At 35.6% G+C, this 21346-nt stretch overlaps 3 protein-coding genes across 3 annotated transcripts; 2 read left to right on the top strand and 1 right to left on the bottom strand.

The window, feature by feature from the left end:
• The first annotated feature begins 893 nt into the window (after positions 1-893).
• On the top strand, positions 894-7475 carry LOC129786512 (paired mesoderm homeobox protein 2-like). Its single transcript, XM_055821598.1, has 3 exons — positions 894-1475; positions 4604-4800; positions 6989-7475. The coding sequence occupies exons 1-3, from the start codon at positions 1223-1225 to the stop codon at positions 7265-7267; spliced, it is 729 nt and encodes a 242-aa protein (XP_055677573.1). The 5' UTR covers positions 894-1222; the 3' UTR covers positions 7268-7475.
• On the bottom strand, positions 7371-8409 carry LOC129786514 (leucine-rich repeat-containing protein 57). Its single transcript, XM_055821600.1, has 2 exons — positions 8320-8409; positions 7371-8255 (listed from the first exon to the last, which is right to left on the bottom strand). Exon 2 carries the CDS (start codon positions 8250-8252, stop codon positions 7536-7538), a length of 717 nt encoding a protein of 238 aa, XP_055677575.1. The 5' UTR covers positions 8253-8255; positions 8320-8409; the 3' UTR covers positions 7371-7535.
• Positions 8410-8646: 237 nt separating this feature from the next.
• On the top strand, positions 8647-12207 carry LOC129786473 (AP-3 complex subunit mu-2). The gene is made up of 4 exons (XM_055821545.1): positions 8647-8792; positions 8852-9425; positions 9585-10037; positions 11915-12207. The coding sequence occupies exons 1-4, from the start codon at positions 8758-8760 to the stop codon at positions 12098-12100; spliced, it is 1248 nt and encodes a 415-aa protein (XP_055677520.1). The 5' UTR covers positions 8647-8757; the 3' UTR covers positions 12101-12207.
• Positions 12208-21346: the final 9139 nt, after the last annotated feature.

Genomic DNA, 21346 nt, shown 5'->3' with positions numbered 1-21346 from the left:
CTCTGTGCATTGCTTCCAGGATGTGTGATTGGATGGTGGTGTACGTGGTGGGAAATTGATGAGTGCATTGAATTTTCATAATTGGGACTCCTTTGCCGTCTTTTCTTGTGAGCATTCCCCAAAGAATTTTTCCACTTCACCTTCCGCCCGATGTCATTGTTAATTATAATTCCATAAATTTATTAGATTTTTAATTATCTGCCATAAGTGTTTGTCTACCCAATCATCTGATATTTTTAATTAAAATTCTCTTAGCAGCAGACTATGGCAGGATTTAGTGGAAATTATACTTTTTTCTTTCGATTGAACAAGAAATGCTGCGTGTTTTACACAAATTCGCATTATCGTGATCATAAATACGTGTGTGTCTTATACTGTCAACCACAATTTAGTGGGTGAGTTGAAGGAAATTAAAAAAAAAAAACGATTTGAGCCGTGCGGGAGGAAAGCTGATTTTCCTCCACGGAATTCCCGCCTGATCAACTGTCCCGCCTTAGCGTCGGTGATTTTGCCAACGAGGAGAGATTGATAAATATCTTCAGGCGATGAAAATTAATAGGATGTGATCTAACTCACAAGTCCCAATCACTTTTAATTATAATTCATTTATTTTTTTCCCCCACAGGGGGTTGGAAAAATCTCTGAAAAAGAAAAACTTTGCATGATCTTGAATTTTCCCAACATTTAGCTCCGCCCTATCCAATCATTTTCCACTGTGAGTGCGACAGAAAACGTCGAAAAGCTTTGGATGCTGTGAAAGAGATCCATTCATCTCCTCCCACTCAGAGATGCGCGTGAAACCCTCTTTTACGTGTGTGCGTGAAAGAGGGAATGATCATGCCACAAAGGGAGGAGATGATCCCCGAGGAAATCACAAGTTTTTCAAATAATTTCAGTCGGCATTTGACAATCGAGTGTTGCATATACGACGATTTATTTCAATTAGACCACGATGTGAGGATAATTAAATTACCCAACCACTTCTGCATGCTCGTGCGTTCGCCGTGTCTTTGATTGTGCCTCAACACGCCAAGTTTGTTAAATTAAGGATCCCGCAGATGAATTGGTGATCTCTATAATTTAATTACAATTAGCATTTTGGTGAAAGCACACACGGAGTAATTCAATTAATTTTCCGCGATAAGTGAGAGCACGTCTTAGGAGGAGATCCGTGAGAACGCAGCGGTTTTTCTTATTCTTTCTTTTTTTCGCGCGCGTGGGAATGCTAAATTATCCTGGTAGCGATGGGGAGTACCCCATGAATGGTGTCTACCCAGTGGCACCAGTATCCTGCCAGCCATCGGTGAATTTTCACGGACAAGAGAGGAATTTCCCCAGCAGTGATCAAGTGACGAGTGTTAGTGGTGATCAGGGATATATTTTCCCATCGAAAGGATCGGAGAATGTTAAGAGATTCTCCGTGAATAATCTCCTTCAATTGGCAAATTGTACAAATACCGATCCCAGGACGACAGGTGAGGATAAAATCATTGGCAATCACGGTGTAGCAAACACATGCTGCAGATTTATTAAATATTCATTTTTAAATGAAAGAATAAAGGCACTTGATCCCCAAAGTTCCCTGTGAAGATCATTTGGGATGTGGCAGTCAACATGTCATGATACGGTCGGCTTCCATTTGAGATGTTACGCTGGTTTCACAGAGAACATTCCATGTGTGGCTTCTGTGTGTAAACGACGAGGATTTTCCCTCAAATAGAGTCGGCTACTCTCTCTCAATCTAATTTTGAAGATCATATTTCACGCATAAAAGGAGCCTCAGCATATTATGCAAAAAAAAACCCTCCACTGATCTTTAAAAAAAATGATTCCTCTCTGTAGGGGATGATGGAGGAATGAGTGATTGAATGTGAAAATGCTGCATGGATAAAAAGGATTTATTGCAGACAGGTATCTGCGCACCCGCTCAAAAGGTTTTTCCGGGAAAAATCATGAAAAATTTAAGTGTGACGATCGGTATTAATTGCTCCTAATGGGATATATAATTCCCCCGCAGCTAATTGATGAAGTCATAAAAGTGAATGTTTTCAGTGGGATAAGAAAGTTTGTGGAAAATTCGTCTTTTACTATTTTGCCCCCATAAAATCTCGCGTGGTTGTGTTCTGGAACAGTTTTAGTGTGCATTCAGCACTCCTTTTTAAGTGCTAAAAGCACCCACTCGTAAATTATCCTTCTCTTTTAGGTCCACGCACAAGAAAGATGAATGGAACACTCCCAAAAAAATCCACAAGTGCAGAAAATGTGTTTTCTTCGGCTCAATTAAAATTGTCAAAATTTAAATTTACGCCGTGTCACATTTCGCGCATCTTTTTTCTCTTTATGCAAAATATGCTGCTGATGTGCATCCACTTTGATGTGGCCCATTGAGGAGGGAAATTTTGCAAGGGAAGAGATATTTTCACGTGATAATTTGTCTCTCTATTTTCTTCACTATTTTCAACTCATTCCTTCCCTCCGGTGGCACTGCCAGTAACTCACAAGACACTCAAATTCTCCTCCACACATGTGCTCTGCGCTAAGAAAATCCGGGAGGACAAGCGTGTCAAGTTGGTAAAATAATATTTCACATTTTTTTGTGTGAGCCTTTCCTCGGGGATCCTCACAGAGAGATTTCTTGGCTTCATTCACCGCATTGAGGAATGATTCTGGAATGCCTGGATAAATTAAGACAAATGACTGTTTAAACGTTTCAAACGATCCGTGGAGTCTGATATTTTAATTAGTGGAAAGTCTTTTCCGTCTTTTCACGACGATCTCTTCAGTGCCCCCACACTCCTCTGTGGATTTTCCTTAATTCTTATATACAAATCGACGAAAAATACAGAGAATTATTTAATTAATAAAATCATTTGATTGACTTTTTACATAAATTTTTAATTGAATGAAAGAGATTGAAAAGGGCACAACTCCCTTCTTTTTGCATAAGATTTTCTAAATTTTAGTCCATTTTTTTTCTTGGCTTTAGACACCTTATTTTGTTGAAGAAAAATCACTAAATTTTTTTTTAGTTAACAAACTTTCATTTCTGTAAATTTCAATTTCGTAGATAGATTATTCTCCTCGATCCTTATCATTTAAATTCACCCGGATATGCTGAGAAATTCCATGAAAATCCAACCAATATTTTTTATTATTTTCTTGTGAAAAGTTCTTATTCTATTTACTCAACTGAAGTCATTCAACTTGTGAGAAAAAAAAACATTTTTTTGTGCACTGAAAATTAATTTAAAAAAAATGTTTAAGTTAATTTAGAACATTTTCTACACTTTATAAGAATAGAAAAGATTTTTTAGGAAAACAGTTAAATTTTCCTTCAGTTTTTCTTTAAATTTCTTATCAAAATCGATTTGAAAAATATTTTCTTTAAAGTACTTTAAAGAAAGAACTTTAAGGAAAATCATATACATATGTATGTATGTATCTTAAGGATAAAATTAACAAAGAGTTTAATTAGAAATTAAACAATTAATTAGGCTAGGAAAATTTGGTTTCTTAACTTTGATTGCATAATGCATAAAAATGGTAGAGAAAATTTAATTTTCACAAAAGTCGAATAAATTCGGCAAAAAGAAGAATTTCAAAAAGTTTTATGCAAAATTTCAAGAATTTTGATTGGGAATTATTTTTTCTAGACAATTTTGTAGTCAGACTTTGCGTTAATTTTAAATAATTCTTGGGCATGTTTAATCGGCTTCTCGTAATTTTCGGTTCATTTAACAAATAAAATTCATAAAAAGGTCAATAAAAAAATTAGCAAAATCTTCCCTTATTTATTTTTTCCAATAGAGAATTTTCCATTTTTCCTGACACAGATAATTTTCTTTATTCAATTGAAAACAGGAAGATTTTGTTGCAGGATTTTATTACTTTTGTATTTTATTGTGTTGTCGCTTGGGTGCCTTTTGCAATTCACATTGAATTTGATGAGAAATTCCGTGACATGAGACACAAGTGTAAGATTTATGGGGCGCTCTCAAAAATGTCATATAAGCTGTCTCAAAATTTTTACAATGCCGCGAGATGTGAAAGAAATTTCCACGGTGTGAGCATTCAGCCAAACGCGGGGATCGGTGCACATCCCCCCCTCGTTATTTGGATTTTTATCATTTTCATCCGAAGAGAGAGTGTGAAGAAGAAAATCCTTTGAGCACTTGTCGCGGGCCATCAATCTCCGTGAGATTTACGATGAGCACACGAGACATTCGGGGGAGGAAGACACATTATCGTAATTGGAAATGCGCACTCTGTGGCGGGAGGATGTGAGGTCTCTTCTCCCGTACACAGGATGCGCCGCAATATTTCCTTTCTCGCGCCATGCCAAGAAATCTCACCCCCGCAATAGAAGAAGAAAATGCAATCAATGCATCAATTCACAGAAGATGAAGCATTTGCAAGTAATTTCTGCGCAATCAACCGCTCAATCTGACATGTTGACGAGCCATCAAGTTTCCTCTCTCGTCGATTAACTCAAGCATGTGCTAATGCGATAATTAATTCAACATGCCTCTTAATTTCTTTTTTTTTCCTTTGCTAACTCAATTGTGCCCTTTTTCCCCCTTGTGCACAACCCCTTTATTGGCAGACGACCAGAGTGGCTACACACAGTTGCCGGAATCATCAACTAGTAGCGGCGGGAAGAAGCCACGGAGGAACAGAACAACATTCACCAGCAATCAACTCACGGCGCTCGAGAAGATCTTTGAGAGAACTCACTACCCCGATGCCTTCGTGAGGGAGGAATTGGCCACAAAGGTTGGCCTCAGTGAGGCTAGAGTTCAAGTGAGTTTATTCTTTGATTTTATTATGAATTAATTAATTTTTATGCTCTTTTTTTTCCCTAAAGATTTTTTTTTCATTTAAGAAAATTTTAACTTTCTATTTCCTTTAATTTTTGATAAAACATTTATCATGCTGAATTTATGAGGTCAAAGGTGACATTTTCACACAAAAATGTCCTTTCAAAAAAATAATTTAGACAATACAAACGCATTTAAAAATTAATGCTTTTATGCTTTATGCTAAAAACAGAAAAGGGGTAAAAAAAAACAAATTTAACGAATTATTTATTTATAAAGAAAAGCCCCCAAAAGTTACAAGAAATCTTTAAATATTAAATGAAAGCTCTGGAAAGTTAAAATAAATATTTTTAATTTATTGAGCACTGAAAGGGTTGAAAGCTTTTCCCAATTTTTTGGACAAAAATTTAATTTTTAAAGTTCAATCAATTTCTTAGTTTTAATTTTTAAATATTTTAAAAAGGGAAATTGTATAAATTAATTAATTTGCTGCCATTCCTGACGTTTTTATGCCGATCCTTCGAGCTTTTATCCTTCTACAAATATTTAGAAATAGGGAAACCTGGGGTAAAATGGTGAATTTTTGGGGATAGTGTTCTCTGAGTTCCGTGGAAATATTTGAGTTTTCCTAAGACAGCTATCTTATAGCAAATTTTCCGGGATACAACTTTGTCTCAAACGACTTCTCTCTATCTCAACGAGAAAATGCTTTTTCAGGCCATTTTCCAAACCATTGCGCTTTCACCATTTTGCCCCCCAACCGTGGGGTAAAATGATGAATTGCGGGTTTTTTGTTCCCTAATCTTAATTTAATGAAATTATTTAAGCTAGGCACTATAATATCTATTGAGAATGAGCAGGCGCGGATCCAAGGGGGGGGGTTTTGGGGGTCAGAACCCCCCCCCCGAACTGAAATCAAATGCCTCTTGTGAGGGAAAACTAGAACGCTGTTATAGTAGGCTATAATATATCAAAAATGAAGCAAATCGATAATGGCGTTTTCGAGATATTCATCGAAACTCATCTAAAATTTCTTTTTAACTTTTGGCCCTCTAGCGGTCACTTTTAAAACTTCGAGTGTTCTTGATAGTTGTAGGGTTTGTTGAGAGCTTTCATTTGACCCCAGGTTGATCAAAATTGGTCAAGCCGTTTTCGTCGAGTTATGGTCGATTTTCGATGAGAAATTGTGGCGGCCATATTGACTAAACGGCTTGACCGATTTTCGAAAATAGATATAGGGGCAGAGATATAGCGAAAACAAAATTTTAGGGGTTATTCAATATGGAGGGCCGGACGGACGGACGGCCGAAAAAAATCTTATTTTTGGCGCATACGATTTGGCGAATTTCGATTTTGCTCGGTACACAAAAGCTGTGTCTGAAAGAAACACAGCCAGAGAAATTTAAAAAGAAGAAGTAGTCTAAAAAAGGTCTTTTAAAAATTTTTAATTTAAAAAAAAATTTCAAACTTCTTAACCCCCCCCAAATTTTTTTTCTGCGTCCGGGCTGAGAATGAGAGATTTATGTAACAATTAAAACATTTTTTAATAAAAAAATACAAAAAAACGTTTAATTTAAGAAATTGTCTTTTTTTATTTAGTTAGTTTATTAAAATTGGTTATAAAGTGTGATCAATCATCCTAAATTGTATGTAATAGTTATACTTATTAAGGAAAAATACTTTTTTAAAAAATTTCAAAAGTTTACTTAAAAAAAACACCAAATTCACCATTTTGCTCCAAGGGGTACTTTTTACTACCTTTTAGTGTTCTACGGGAAAACTTGGATTTTTTTTGGAAAATTAAGATTGGATTCGTGTTAGCGATAGTTACTCTATCAAAAAATGCATTTAGATAAAAAAAAATTGCAGAGAATTTCGACAAAACTTAATTTGTAGTTGAAAGGTCAGAGTAACTTTGAGGTTTGAAAAATTTGTTTTTCAAATAAAAGCAAAAATATTGGATCAATTATTATGAAACTTTCTAGGCTTAGGCAGGGGAATTAAGTGCAACTACTGACAAAATTAGACAGATTAGTTCCCACTACTTTTTGAGATATTAATTTTTATTTTTTTTTCTGATTCACCATTTTACCCCAGTTACCCCTATCGTTCAGTTAAATCTCTTTTATGTTAATTTAATTTAATTTAATTCTTTTTAAATTTTTTTTTAGGTTTGGTTCCAAAATCGTCGTGCAAAGTTCCGTCGGAATGAGCGAAGTGCCTCTGGGTGCCGTTCATCCGTCACTCCGAGTGTCCCAATCCTGCCCCATAAGCCAGCAATCCCGCTCCTGCCAAGCTCAGAGAAGACTACGGGAAATCACCAATCACCCGTGGAGATGAATCACTTCCCTGCCTCACAAATGCCCACTGTGCCTACCTCCAGGCGAATTTCTGCAATTCAAACGTTGCCGCTCCAATGTCCAGCTACCAGCACGGATTTATGGGATTGAGGCATAAATCTCACACCTACTCATCACTCTAGGCAGGATCCTGAAGAGCCAAAGAAAGGCACAAATTGAGGAACTTTTGGGAGGCAATTCAGAGAGAAAGAAGTTTGATCTGTGAATGCCATTTAATTGCAAATAGATAATAAATAAATTTTTAACATCTTTTAGAGGGACAATGCTGGTGGATTGAATAAAAAAATAGACATTTCGCTGAGTCGTGGAGTATATATATAATTAATTAAAAAAGGTGTTTTAGATGAATTTTCCTGCTCTAAAACATTTTCTTCTTCACCGCTGTGTACCTCTCCATGTAGGTGTCGTAGCCATCGAGGTCGGTAAACTGCTTGGAGCTGAAGAGATTCCCATCGAGGGCGAGGTTACAGATGACGGATTCTTTGAGGATTCGCGGTGTGATTGCGGTTATTTGCAGGCAATTCTCCTCCAGGCGCAGCGTCTTGAGGCGTTTGCAGCTCGCCAGCTCATCCGACAACGTTGCCACCTGGTTCTGATTCAAATTCAACTCAATCCCATGAAAATCCCTAACTTCCGGTGGCACACAGGTGATCTTATTCCGTGAAACGTCCAACATGTCGAGATTTTCCAGGCCACAGAACATCGTGGGGAATTCTGACAGCTGGTTGTTGCTCAAATTAACCTGTTTGAGGTTCTTGAGTTTCCCCAGGGCTGGGGAGATGTGACGTAAGAGATTGTTGCATGCATTGAGTGTCTCCAGCTTGATGAGGAGCCCCAGAACTTCCGGAAGGGCTTCTATTCGATTCCCACTGACATTGAGGCTCTTCACGAGGGTGAACTTCCCCAGATCAGGTGGTAAGGAGGTGAAACGATTCTCGGAGATGTCGAGCGTCTTCAGCACGTTTGGGAATGTCTTCAGCGGGGAGGGGAATTCCTGTAATCTCATCTGGGAGATCTTGAGAACTCCAGTCTTCTGAGCTGTCTCAAAATGTTGCTTAACTGCCTTATTTCCCATGATCTAAAAGACAAGAAAGGTGGATAATACAGCTGCGGATGATTACGTTTAGTGATTAATTTATTACCTGAACTAGATAAATACTAAAATATCAGGAAAAATGTGGAAATCTCACTGCAATGTTTTTGCTTATCACTGAAAATTCGAACTATGCTGAATTTTCTTTAATTTTTGTGAATTATATTTAAAAAATTCGTTACTACACTGTTTAATATAAACTGACAAATTTGTAAAATTCATAAAAAATGGAAAAATGGAAAATCTTTTTAAAAAAAAACTTAAAAAAAAATAAAAATAATTAAGAAAATCCTGAAAAATATATTTTTTTATTGCTTAATTTTCCTATTTTTTTTTATTTGACAAAGAAAAGCGAGGAATTTTTTATCAGTGTATTGAGTAAAAACTTCGCCTCACAGCTGATCCCAAGTGACGTGGGATAAATTCATTATTTACCTACATTTTCCCAGGGATCTGCAGCTGTGGAAGCACAGGAAATTCCAAGGAAATGATCCATAGTTTATTCATAATCAACTCCAGTGGGTAAGAACAGGGAAAATCCTTTGAAAGTTCCCAGAAAATTCATTCAAATTTGACTTTAGGGATGTTTTCCTGGAGAAGCACTGGAAGAGCGTTGTTCCACGATCCGTCTGTGACTACTTCCTGGACATTCTACGGGCAAAGCCCAATGACATTCCACCAATTATTGCCACTCCTCATCACTACCTGACCAGCATTCAACGTGGTGGGGTCTACCTGCTGGCAGTGTGTAAGCAGGAATTCCCTCCGCTCTTTGTGATTGAGTTCCTGCACAGAGTCGTTGATATCTTCGATGATTACTTCTCCGAATGCACAGAGACGACAATCAAGGAGAACTACGTGGTGGTGTATGAGCTCCTCGATGAAATGCTTGACTATGGGTATCCGCTCGCGACTGAGAGCAACATCCTCAAGGAGCTGATTAAACCACCAAATATCCTCCGGACGATTGCCAACACTGTGACTGGGAAGTCCAATGTGAGTGGGACTCTGCCCTCAGGGCAGCTCTCGGCTATCCCGTGGCGACGAACTGGTGTGAAATACAACAACAATGAAGCCTACTTTGATGTTGTTGAGGAAGTTGATGCAATCATTGATAAATCCGGATCTACTGTCTTTGCTGAGATCCAGGGATATGTAAGTAACTCTCTCATCTTTCCAATTTTTCAATTCCTTCACAGTTCCTTCCTCAATTGTCAAGAAATCTGCAAGAAAATTAGCTTAGTCGAACAACTCACTGCAATCTCTTAATTTAAGAGATTTTAATCGGTTTAATCTTCAATCTATTCCACACAGATTGATTGCTGCATAAAACTGAGCGGAATGCCCGATTTGACGCTCTCCTTTATGAATCCTCGCCTCTTTGACGATGTATCCTTCCACCCATGCGTACGATTCAAGCGCTGGGAATCCGAGAGGATCCTCTCATTTATCCCACCAGATGGAAATTTCCGCCTCATGTCCTACCACATTGGTACGCAAACCGTTGTAGCCATCCCCATCTACATCCGCCACAATCTCATCCTCCGCAATGGGGAACAAGGTAAGCTGGACCTCACTGTTGGCCCCAAAACCACCCTCGGGCGCACAGTTGAGAATGTCAAGCTGGAGATTTGCATGCCGAAGGCTGTTCTCAATTGCATCCTCGTGGCCAATCAGGGGAAGTACACCTTTGATCCTGTTACGAAGATCCTGCACTGGGACGTCGGCAGGATCGACATTACCAAGTTGCCAAACATCCGAGGAGCGGTGAGTTGGTTTTTTCTTGACTTTCTTGAATATTAATTTATACATTTTATTGTTGCTTTTGCTCAACTTCGGGGGCAATAGAATTAAATTAAATTTAAAAGAAATCATTTGAGAAATAAAATTCTGTAGAAAAATCTCTTGAGGTTTTTCCGGGATAAAATAGGAGTTTATTCATTTTATGGGTTCTCATAAAATAATCGTCATAATGAAGAAAAATCAATCATTCTTTGAGATCTTCCGTCTCCACCTGAGTCTTCCTCTTATGGATCAATTTATTGTGATTTTCCAATAAATATCTCGGGCTTGTTTAAAATTATCCTGCATTTTAACAAGGAATGAAAATTCGCTAAAAAAAACCATAAATACATTTTTTTATAAAGACAAAAACAAACCTTTAAAAACGATGAGGAGGCTTGAGAAAAATTTATGGCTTAATTAAAAGGTTAAAACTAATCACAAAAAAATATTGTAGAGGACCATAAAATATTCAAAAAGAGCTAGAATTTGATAAGGATTCTGGTTTCAAGATTTCAAGATCGGGATTCTTACAAAAAAAATGAAAAAAAAAATTATTGATAGCATAAAAAAGAAATTTCAAGCTTGGGACCAATTCTGCCTAAAATATCTTTATTTCTTTACATAAAAAGCTTTTTGTAAGATTTTGACAGTTTGTGCTCTTAAATTGATTAACTGTCATTCTATATTTTGAAATATTTCTAATGTGTTTTTCCTTTTATGAGGAACCTGTCAAAATCTTTAATACTTTGACAGGTATTTAATATCTCTTGTCAAAATCGACCCTTCTAAAAAATTAGGATCTTAAAGCGGTAACTATACAACAGCGTCAAGACGGTGTTCGTTGTTTTTTCTCACTTGCTCCTTGTCAAATTGTATGGCGCTGTCACTGTCAAACAAGAAACGCGATTTCCATGTTTTATAACCGCGTTTCTTGTTTGACAGTGATAGCGCAATACAATTTGACAAGGAGCAAGTGAGAAAAAAAAACAACGAACACCGTCTTTTTACGCTGTTGTAAGGTTAGGCCTTAATAGGTTACTTATCCTGATTTAAAAAAAAAAAAAAACATTCTTAAAAATTCTAAAATGACTCCCTCAATGTATTTTTTCTGTGTCTTCCTGTATAAAGCATAAGCATTGACTTAAGATGCAGCTAAAATATACCCAAGATTTATGGAGCACTGGTGCATATGCTTTAGATGTTATAAGTCGAAGATAAAATACAATGGGGGTGTAGTTTATATTAAATTATTAATTATTATTTAACCCTTTAAGGTTTTTTGGGTCATACGCTGACCCAAACGTGAAACATTTTATTTTTTCAATTATTTATGAATGTAATTGTTTTTCCATGTTACAAATGCATCAAATTCACGCATAAGGGGTCAAAGAAGACGTTCTGAGTGAGAAAAGTCCTCTAAAAAAATTCATAGAATAAAAATCGCGATAAAAGAGCGCATGTTTCAATGTTTTTTATGTTTCACGTTGAACGTTAAAGGGTTAAATTAAATTTTTTTCGGTTTTTCTCAGCGATTTTTTATGGAAAATCTGTTTGATTTTTCTTTGTTTTCCACGATCTTCTTTTTTCATGTTTGATTTGAATTTTACTTTCAAGATCCTTAAAATGAATAAACTCCTTAATAATTATTCCAAATCATCTAAATTTTTTTTTACAAATGATCCAACAAATGCGTAAAAATTCAAGAAAAAAAATAATATTGCATCAAAAATGCATTTCTTGCAAGCCATCTGTTTGAAAATTATTAAATTTTAAGCTGAAATCTATGCAATATTTAAATAATTTTTTATTTATTTGCAAGAAAACAGCTTAAATTCTACTTTTTCAAAATAATCTTTCAGATCGCCGTTCAAGCGGGCTGCTCGTCCATTGACACGAATCCATTCATCAACGTGCAGTTCACCATTTCCCAATTGGCTGTCTCGGGGCTGAAAGTAAACCGCCTGGACATGTATGGGGAGAAGTATAAGCCCTTCAAAGGTGTAAAGTACGTGACCAAAGCGGGTAAATTCCAGATACGTATGTAGGTGAGAGAGGTTCAATAACAAAAAGAAAAAAAGAAATCTCATTCTTATCACACCTCAAACATCTCTATATTTTTCGATACAATAAAATGGCTAAATTAGGACATTCAGTGTGTGTTTGCTTTTAAGTGGAATGCGCTCACCGGTTGGTGCTTTGGGAGTAAAATATTTTGAGATAAAACTGAGGGATTTATGAAACACTATTTTTAGCGAAAGAGAGAGATACACATTAATATTTTTTTCTTGAGAATGCAATTTGTCTTTTAATCATTCTTTTCTTCGAGTGTTTTGAGGCATTATTGTAGCTCAAGGATCACCACATTGTCGAGCTTTTTTAAGTCAATTCTCTCTCTCAGTATGGTGTGGTGGTGAAATATTATTTGTGTGGAGTCATTAGTCCATGTATGGCACGAATTGGTGACACTTGCAGCTGATTCTCCTCTTCGTGGCATTCCTCCTCCTTCGTGCACACAAGAATTATGCTTATGGGCGAAACTAAACTGGTTCTTATGCGGAGAGTTTCAGCAGAAATGAGATGTGGTGCTTGTTTTCTTTGCATGAGATAAACCAACTCTGAAGAATGATTAAGTAATTTTTCGAGTTGCTCATTTTGCATTTTTGAGGGGTTTTCATTTTTTGGAAAATTTTCCCCCTCAATTGCTGCGGATTATTGCCTTTTTCCTGGCAATTTATGAATAATCTGAGAAAGAATTAGAATTTCTGCTTCCAGTGGCACACAATTTGGTATGTTAAGAAACCCCTTCTCTGTGGGGAAAGGCAAAATAAATTGCACCGTAAAATTTGAGGATGGTGGAGAAGCATCGGGAGCCAAGAAAGGTATCGTGTAACACGGGTGGTGCCTCTGCGAGAGATTTATAATGAACACAACGAGATTGGGACAACGAAGAATGGGAAGGTAAAAAAGAGAGAATGAGGCAAGGGACATTCTTTTTTTTCTCTTCTTTTACCTTCTTCTTCTTCACCTCAAACTGAAATCTCTTGTAGGTGTTCTTCTCTTTTTTTTTGCTTCTTCTTAAATCTCTCAATATATACCTATGTGCGCGCAAGAGGAGCGGCAAACGAGATAAAGTGGAGGAATGAAAAGGCCACTAAATGATCTCTGGGGCTGGGAGAGGAATTTCAGGTTGTGTATGCACGAAGAAACAGCAAGAGATTGTTGCTGTGTGGGCCATTGTGTGTCCGCTCTGTGTAAGATCTCAGACACAGATCGCACCTTTTGCCATAAGAACAATGCTCAAGGGTTCACAAATCACAAACCCCAATGCAAATCACCTGTTTCATTAAACTTTAAAGGGATTTATAATAAATTCTTTAAATTTTATTGAATTTAATGCTAAATTAAATAATTTTTTTCATTAAGAGATTTTATTGCATTTTTAACCCAGATATGCCTAGAAAACATTTGAAATTATCGAGAAGTTTGAGTGCAAAGTAAAAAAGAGTAAATTCTCAAAGAAAATTCTTGATATTTGGCTCAAAATATTTGCAAATTAATCTTTTAACCGAAACTATTCGACTTTTGTGCTATGTTATGTTCATAGAGACAACAAAGATAATTTTCCTGCACGAAAATGTAGTAAAAATTAATATTGACAAATTTGGGTTAATAAACTGAGTGAAGGAGTTCATTCATTTTAATATTTTCAATATAAGTGCGATTAAAATATTAATAAGTATGATTTCACAGAATATTAAAGATAATTATTTAAAAATTAGCAAACAGACTCCCATTTTCCACTTGAATGAACTGGAAAGGATTTCTTTAGAAAAGCAATAAAACCACGCCCCCAATGTACCTCACTTTTAACTCAAATGCATAAAGCATATGCGTCAGAGCTTTAGAGTTTTTAATCATTTCTCTCTTAGGATACTTTTATTGTATTCGAGCTTAATCATTAAAAAATGCGAGTTACTAATAAATTTTTTTCAAGAGAAAAATGAGATACAATGGGGTGTGGTTTTTGCCATTTTTTAAGGTAATTTTTCATTGTTTTTCCAGCAATAACAAGATACAAAATCTAAAAGCTGTTTGGGCTGTTTGGTTTTTTTATGAATAAAAAATATTTAAACATCGTTGCAGAATTTTGAATTTCTGTTTTAAATCTCTGTATTTTAAATAAATCATAAAAAGACTGTAATTGAATAAACTCCTTTCAAATCAAAGTTTTTATATTTTTTAGAACCCGGAAAAATTCTAAAGTTCTTTTCCTTGAAGCAATTATCGGATAATTCCCAATAAATAGCATTTAGCCAATTTTTTTGTCAGTCTAATTTTATCATAAGAAGGAGACAAAAAACAACTTCTCAACGCTTGTAAATAAATCATTTCATTTTTGCAGACAAAGAAAAATTAAATCTCGTTTCTGAAATTGATTGACTGTGCAAACTGTGCAGATATTAATCTATTCTAATGTCTTTATATATTTACAAATACGTATTTATTTATAAAATCTAAATAGATTTAGAGGGAAAAAAAACTCCTCCACCTTTATTTTGTTAGAAAAGATAATTTGATGATTTATTTACAAAACACTAAAGAAAGAAAAAAAAAGAATTCGCGAATTGTGCATAAGGAGACGCGCATGAGTGTTTAACTTTTTTTTTTGAGGTATTAGGTGATTTGGGATGAAGATGAAAATAAAGCAATTAAATGCGGGAAAAGAGCATTGGAAATTAAATTGATAATCCCGGCTCAAGTGCCTTCGAAGCGCGCAATCGCGAAGAATTGGATGAGATGAGAAGTTTCTGGTGCAACTCCACACGCGGAGAGGTGCTTTGCTTAGACGGGATGAGACGCAAGGAATTCCTCGATGTTGGAACTGGCGATTGGGTGGCTGGGGTATGCTGGGGACGAGGTGAAGTACTTCCATCGGCAGCCAGAACTGGTTCCCGCGTCGACATTTTTGTTCGCTTCATAAAAATCGAAGAGCAAGCAATAAAACAAAGAGATGAAAAGACGATGGGGAATGCTTAAAGAGCCACACAATGGCCGGTGATCGTAAGGTTGCTGCCAGAGCGTATGTGTGTGCTCGTGAAAGAGGTAGCACGGGTGCTCTTGAGGTTGATTTGAGAAAATTAAGACAAAGAGATGGATGACGTGGTTTTGCCAATTTGCTTGCAAGAGAAGAAAAATGAATCATCACGGGATGTTGGGAAAATTACATACAATATATAAGTTAAAGGGCTCAAAAGGAGGGGCACAACTCTTTTTTTCTTAAGTTTTTTTGGCGCCATTTCGATTGGATTCCAAGAGCTTTGCACCCATATTGGGGTAACAACACAGGAAGGCACACCGATCCACTTGAACCTTCTAGCTACCGGGATTACGCAATGAGAAGAATTCCATTTATGTCCCAGACTCACACACTTATGGTGGATATCTCTATTCAATTTTACTTCTCCACTTTGCTTCCACTTTGCCTCCATCTCATCGCCACTTTGTGTTGAATCTCGCGAGATGAACAGAGGACCACATAATGTACAAAAGGAAAACCCAAAGCCATCGACAACGATCGTATATGGGAATAAATCAATTGGACGAAAGCTATAAATTTATCCATAAATGGGAAAAATATGTATTTTGCAAAGCACAATGAACAACGCGTGAGAAAAAGTCTTGTGACCCCCTAAAAGCAAACACACAAAACCATTTACTTTTAGAAGACTAACCCACAAAAGAGCGCAAATTGAGGATTTTTTTTAGAGAGAGAGTGAAAATGCCAGCTTAAAAGAAAAATCATCCAAACAATGCAAAGTCAATCATAACGCGTCCAGTTATAAGAGTTGGTGTCCCACAACGTGTAAAAGTTTGTTTATGCGTTGTAATTTAATTTCTGAGTTGTATATTAGTAGGCAAAATTGTTTTTTTGTGAAAATCAGTAATTTGATGCATAAAAACGGTCATATCTCCGGTTCTATAACACCTACAGAAATTTCTTGACTAGTTTTAGAAAGGTCTTGAAATAAGCTATAATTTGATATATATCACAATGATTTTCAAGGTCACCTCTAAAACACAAAATGGCGGTTTTTTATTTCACCAAAACAGTTTTTGGCATTTTTCGTCCTGAAGGAATGGTTCTGGAGGTTTCTGATGTTCTAGAAAGTTGTAGAGAATTGCAAAATCTTTAATTTGATACCAAGTTGAGCGAAATCGGACAAGCCATTCAGGAGATATGGCGCTTAGAACTTTTCAAATTCAAGAATTTTTCAAATGGCTATATCTTCTAAACGGCGACATAGATTTTCTTCATTTTTGGACTGGTGAAAGATATTGAGTCAGGCTACAACATATCAAAATTTAAAGGATTTGCCTAATGGGGATTCGGAGATATTGCCCCTTAAATTTAGGCAATTTTTGTTTTTGATTTTAGCGCCTCTTGCGGACATTTTTGGAACTTGGAATGTTCTAGACAATTGTAGGGCTTCTTGAAACCTTTCATTTGATAACAAGATGATCAAAATCGGCCAAGCCGTTCTCGAGTTATATCGAAAAAACACTTTTTGCTTTAGGCCGCCATATTTGCTAAACCGCTTGACAGATTTTCAAGTATGAATTATCTATGAAAATGTCTCACTGAGTTCTACAACATACTAAAATTTCAGACCTCTAGCTGTAAGGGAACTGATTGACGGTATTTCAAAATGGCGGACGGCGGCCATCTTGGAATTTGAAAATGCGAAAAAATGAAATTTTACACCCACATTTCTATAGAAAACTTCAAACCTGAAGTCTCTATCTGTTACCGTTCCCGAGATATAAGGCAAAGTTTGGAGTCCCGGACGGCAGGCCGGCAGGACGGCAGGCCGGCCGGATCAAAAATTTTCCACCACCAGTTTTGGAATGTGGATTGTCTAAAACGTGCTCATACCAAGTTTGAGCCCGATCTGAGGTGGTCGGAAAATCCGACGATTACAATACTTGGTGTTGGCCACGAAGTGGAACACCAACTAATTGCGATAAGTATTACAAAATAAGTGTGCTATTCGGTGGGATGTTTGGATAAAAAATTGTCAAGCATTTGGTGTTTATGAGATGCTAATTGATACATAAATACACCATCCGACAAAAAGACGTGCCAAGCAAAAAGATATTTAGATCACACATTGAGTGCCAAAATCAGATGAAATTTCCCTGAGTGAGAAAACAACGTTCCATCACACTGAATTTTATCACAAAACTATACCCAATTAGCAAGGTAAATGAGCCAACCGCTTCTAAATGCTAATTTATTTTATTCCTTCAAAGAGGTGTCAAGGTGCTTGTTCTTCACCCCACAAAATTGTTTTTTTTTTCTCAATTAAATTGGGACGATTGAGACATCAAGTGGGAATACCAATTAAATGTGCAATTAAAATAGTTTTAATGAGCTTTTTATGGACACATTAAATGCACTTTTTGGACACACATTCAAGAACCGGGCTTTACAATGGCAAAAGGTAAGAAAAGTTTATTAAAAAAAACATAAAAAAAGAAAATACATATGTATTGATAAAACATTTTGCGCCAATTAAAGATTCTTTTTATAATAAAATATTATTTATTTTATTTCTTCAAGCAATTTTGCTTGTAAGAATTGCTCTTTTATGGATTTTACGATGTTTTTATTGCACATCTGAACGACTTTATTATCATTCATAGAAAGATAAATTACTAAAGTTAACCATATTATGCATTCTGAACTGACAGAAAATCCAACATAAATTTATTGAGTTACAATTGAAGATTATTAACCCATTTGTGTCTAAGAATTATTTGAAAGTTTCGCGAAGTTTTAATACAAAATTACCTAGAAAATTCAATTCTTGACAAAATTTCTTAAAACTTCACATAAGAAATTCTAAAATTCTTCTCTTAAAGGAAATGCATTCAACTTCTGTGAGAATAACTTTTTTTTTAAATTTTTTATGCACTCAAAATGAACCAAAATATTTTCCAATAGTAGACTAAATATTAATTTGCATAAAACGATGAAGACAAAGATTCATAAGATATTGTTTAAAATTGTAATAAGCTCATCATTTTTTTTTCTTTGAGATTATCTGGGCAAACCTCCGGGGACGCCCCCGGAGAGAGCACCTCAGCTCCCACCAAAAAAAGCTAAATTAACCACGTCAAGAAAACAACCATCAAGTATCTGGGCAAATTCAGTACACATTTCTTTAAAAATGCACACATTGACGTCACTATTGCGTTTTTTTTTAATACATTTTATAATTACAATTTTTTGGATTCTTGCACTAGATAATTGATTAATATTCATTAAATAATTGTAAAGCGACCAAAAAGAATAATAATGAAATAAATAGACCTTTGAAAGCATGAAACATGAGGACTGATGTTTCTACAGTGAATTTTGAGATGATATTTTTGTAATCATTTTCAATGAGAAAATTATTTTCAATCATAAATAATGTAGCCATGGTCTGTGATTAGAATTTGTATATAATTATGAATAAAAAAATGTTTCTGAAACATGTTTCTATGAAACATCACCACGCATGTTTCATATTTTCCAAAATGTATTTATATCATAAACATTTTCATGAAAATGATTGAAATTTTAAAAAAAAATCAGCAAAATAGAAGAATCAACGTACTCTAGCAGCAAATGGGTTAACTCAATAAATTTTCATGTAAGCTTCTAGATAAACTAAATGATTTCCTTTATGCAAAAAAAATCTGAATGAGATTTTTTTTCCCACTGAAATCCCATATTATCATAACGACAACAAATATCAATAAAACGAGGTAAATTGTCGCTTCGCTCCAATTTACCTCGCCCCGCTTCGCGGGGATTTGTTGCGCTTCGCGCAAATTTCAGAGAGAAAATAAATTATGATGGTTTAAAGGCAGATTTGGGCCACTTATCGATCCCAAAAGAAAAAATTTGCAAAGAGAAGAAATCATTTTCATACAACATTTCGGGCGCGAAATTCAAAAATTTGCAAAAAATGCATGACTTTTATATGGGGGCTACCTGAAGGGGGGCTTTGGGAGGAAAATGAATACGGCCACTCGAAAGCGCCTGATATAAGGAGTCTCTGTACCAAATTTTATCGCGATTGGTCAAACGGTGTAGATTTGTATAGCTGTACAGACACGAAATCCTTTCTTTATTATATAGAATAAAAATTATTGCCACAAAAGGGAATAAAGTGAATGAAGAAAATCTATACAAAGCTTTCATAAGTTTCGCAATACTTACATCACCACACGCGTATATATTGAAGATTATTGCGAATTTTCAACGAGCCCCATTTTGAGATCATTCAAGCTTCTATTCTCTCTAACAAGGCTTCACCGCAGTGTATAGAATTTCCCAGACGTTTGCGGAAAAAAGCAGATTCATCTCATTCCTGGTAATCTAATCCAAAAGAGAGAAAAGTCCTCGGTGCAGTATTCAATTAGAGATCACGCAAAAAAATATCTTGAGGTCATTTGGGGTGATTTTTTGAGAGAGAGAGAGAAGTATAATGATTAAGGAAGCAATTTGGGAGCATGTGGTATCAATTTCAATTACTTTTTAGCACCACTATTGCGTCATTTTGCCTGCAAATCAAATTTTTACATTAATTACGTGATAATTGAATTTAATATTGTGGCACATCAATGGAATATAATGGTTTAAGTCTGCCCAATCATCGCACATGATGATAGTCTCGTGTAAATGTTGCAGCATTTTTTTTCCACAGAAAGCTGAAGATCATCCCCTCCTTAATAAATGAGCAGAATGAGTAAGATGTTCTCAGAGTGAGGTTTTTTTTTCTTCTTAAAACTTTTCATGACAAGATAGAAAAGAAATAATATATTAATTTTGGAGTATCATGCATGGAATTGTTTGGCGTTTGGTGCCTTTTTATTGATGATAAAACGCTTTAGAAGTTTATTGCTAGAAAAGGTAATCTCGTGATCATGGCTGTATTTATTTATGGCATGACTTTTATGTCCTTCATAAAAGGATTATTATATTGAAAGTCGTTCAAAAGACTCTATTTCACTGTAAGAATGAACAGAATCGTGAAAATTGAGTCAGAATTTGGTGAGAAAAAAAGAAGAATTGTGATCAAATTGGGGGAATTTTTGGGATTTCTTTGTCGTTTGAAATTTCAAGAAAAATCCGATTGAAGATTGAAGATCATTTTATTTACAGCACTCATTTAATGTTTTTTTTTTGTTAAAGAAAACTTATCTCAACTTCTTGATAATGATTAACCCTTTGAGATGATAAATATTTGTTGTTTTATTTTTGATAAAAAAAATTCATCACACATCTTTTGTATTTGGGCAGATGCCTCCGAATGGAGGCTGATTGTGAGAAGTTTTGCAAGTTGTGTGAATGTTTGTGGATCTCCTAAAGTAAATTCTGTGTCATGTTATATCAATAGAAGGCTCCATACTCTTTACGTAATTCTCGCGTTTCTTTTCTCAATGGCTTTTGAAGACCGATTGATTAGATAAACACGGAGACACCGCAATGTATCTGGCTTTGATACACCCCACACTGTCACCACATTTGATCATTTACCTGAAATTCTATCCAATCCATCCATTCGCTAAATCTCTCAACGAAATATATTGAAAATTTTATTTTTAACGTTTTTTTCTTCATCGTCCAATGTAAATAATAATTAATAACTTGCCAAGTCACTCTTGGTGCTTGGAGCAATCTTAAGCAATCCGTGTGGTGAATTTCTTGCATACTTAATGACTATATGGGGACAACACCTACCTTTTTTTTTTAAATCTTGAAATTTTCTTACCTCCTTCAAATGCCTCTCGCATTATTCTCGCCGTAGTTCTCTGCGCATTTTATGCCTTTCAGAGTGCGTGATTTGGAGTTTGTGATAAAAATCAACAATTTTCTTGAGCGCACAGTGTCTCCACAAAGTGCTAACGACTTTCAGAGCACAAGAAGCCACACCATGAGAGAGGGTCTAATTGTCTCAAATTACCATTAATTGAGAGAACTTTTAATTAATAGGCCACCGTTTACAGTGAAACTTTTAAGTGAAAAGAAAATTCATGTCTCTCGAGAAAAGATCTCATGTCCGAATAAGAATGAGCCTTGATCTTTTCCCCGCGAGAGAACATAAGAAAAAGAATTGCGGCTTTTGCTCCACAGCACGATTGTTTTTCAATTAATTAACAAGACGTTGTGTAGTTAATAAAAGAAAACGAAATTAAAAGAAAATTATAATTTTTTTTGAATAAGGAGGATTTTTTTA

This window comes from Lutzomyia longipalpis, chromosome 1 (genome assembly GCF_024334085.1).
Source record: "Lutzomyia longipalpis isolate SR_M1_2022 chromosome 1, ASM2433408v1".
Lineage (NCBI taxonomy): Eukaryota > Metazoa > Arthropoda > Insecta > Diptera > Psychodidae > Lutzomyia > Lutzomyia longipalpis.
This window is presented reverse-complemented; position numbering and strand designations above follow the sequence as displayed.

Coding starts and splice junctions, on each gene's coding strand:
- LOC129786512 (XM_055821598.1), top strand. CDS start 1,223: ATGCTAAATTATCCTGGTAGCGATGGGGAGTACCCCATGAATGGTGTC. Junction 1,476..4,603: donor TACCGATCCCAGGACGACAG/GTGAGGATAAAA, acceptor CTTTATTGGCAG/ACGACCAGAGTGGCTACACA. Junction 4,801..6,988: donor TCAGTGAGGCTAGAGTTCAA/GTGAGTTTATTC, acceptor ATTTTTTTTTAG/GTTTGGTTCCAAAATCGTCG.
- LOC129786514 (XM_055821600.1), bottom strand. CDS start 8,252: ATGGGAAATAAGGCAGTTAAGCAACATTTTGAGACAGCTCAGAAGACT.
- LOC129786473 (XM_055821545.1), top strand. CDS start 8,758: ATGATCCATAGTTTATTCATAATCAACTCCAGTGG. Junction 9,426..9,584: donor TTGCTGAGATCCAGGGATAT/GTAAGTAACTCT, acceptor TATTCCACACAG/ATTGATTGCTGCATAAAACT. Junction 10,038..11,914: donor TGCCAAACATCCGAGGAGCG/GTGAGTTGGTTT, acceptor ATAATCTTTCAG/ATCGCCGTTCAAGCGGGCTG.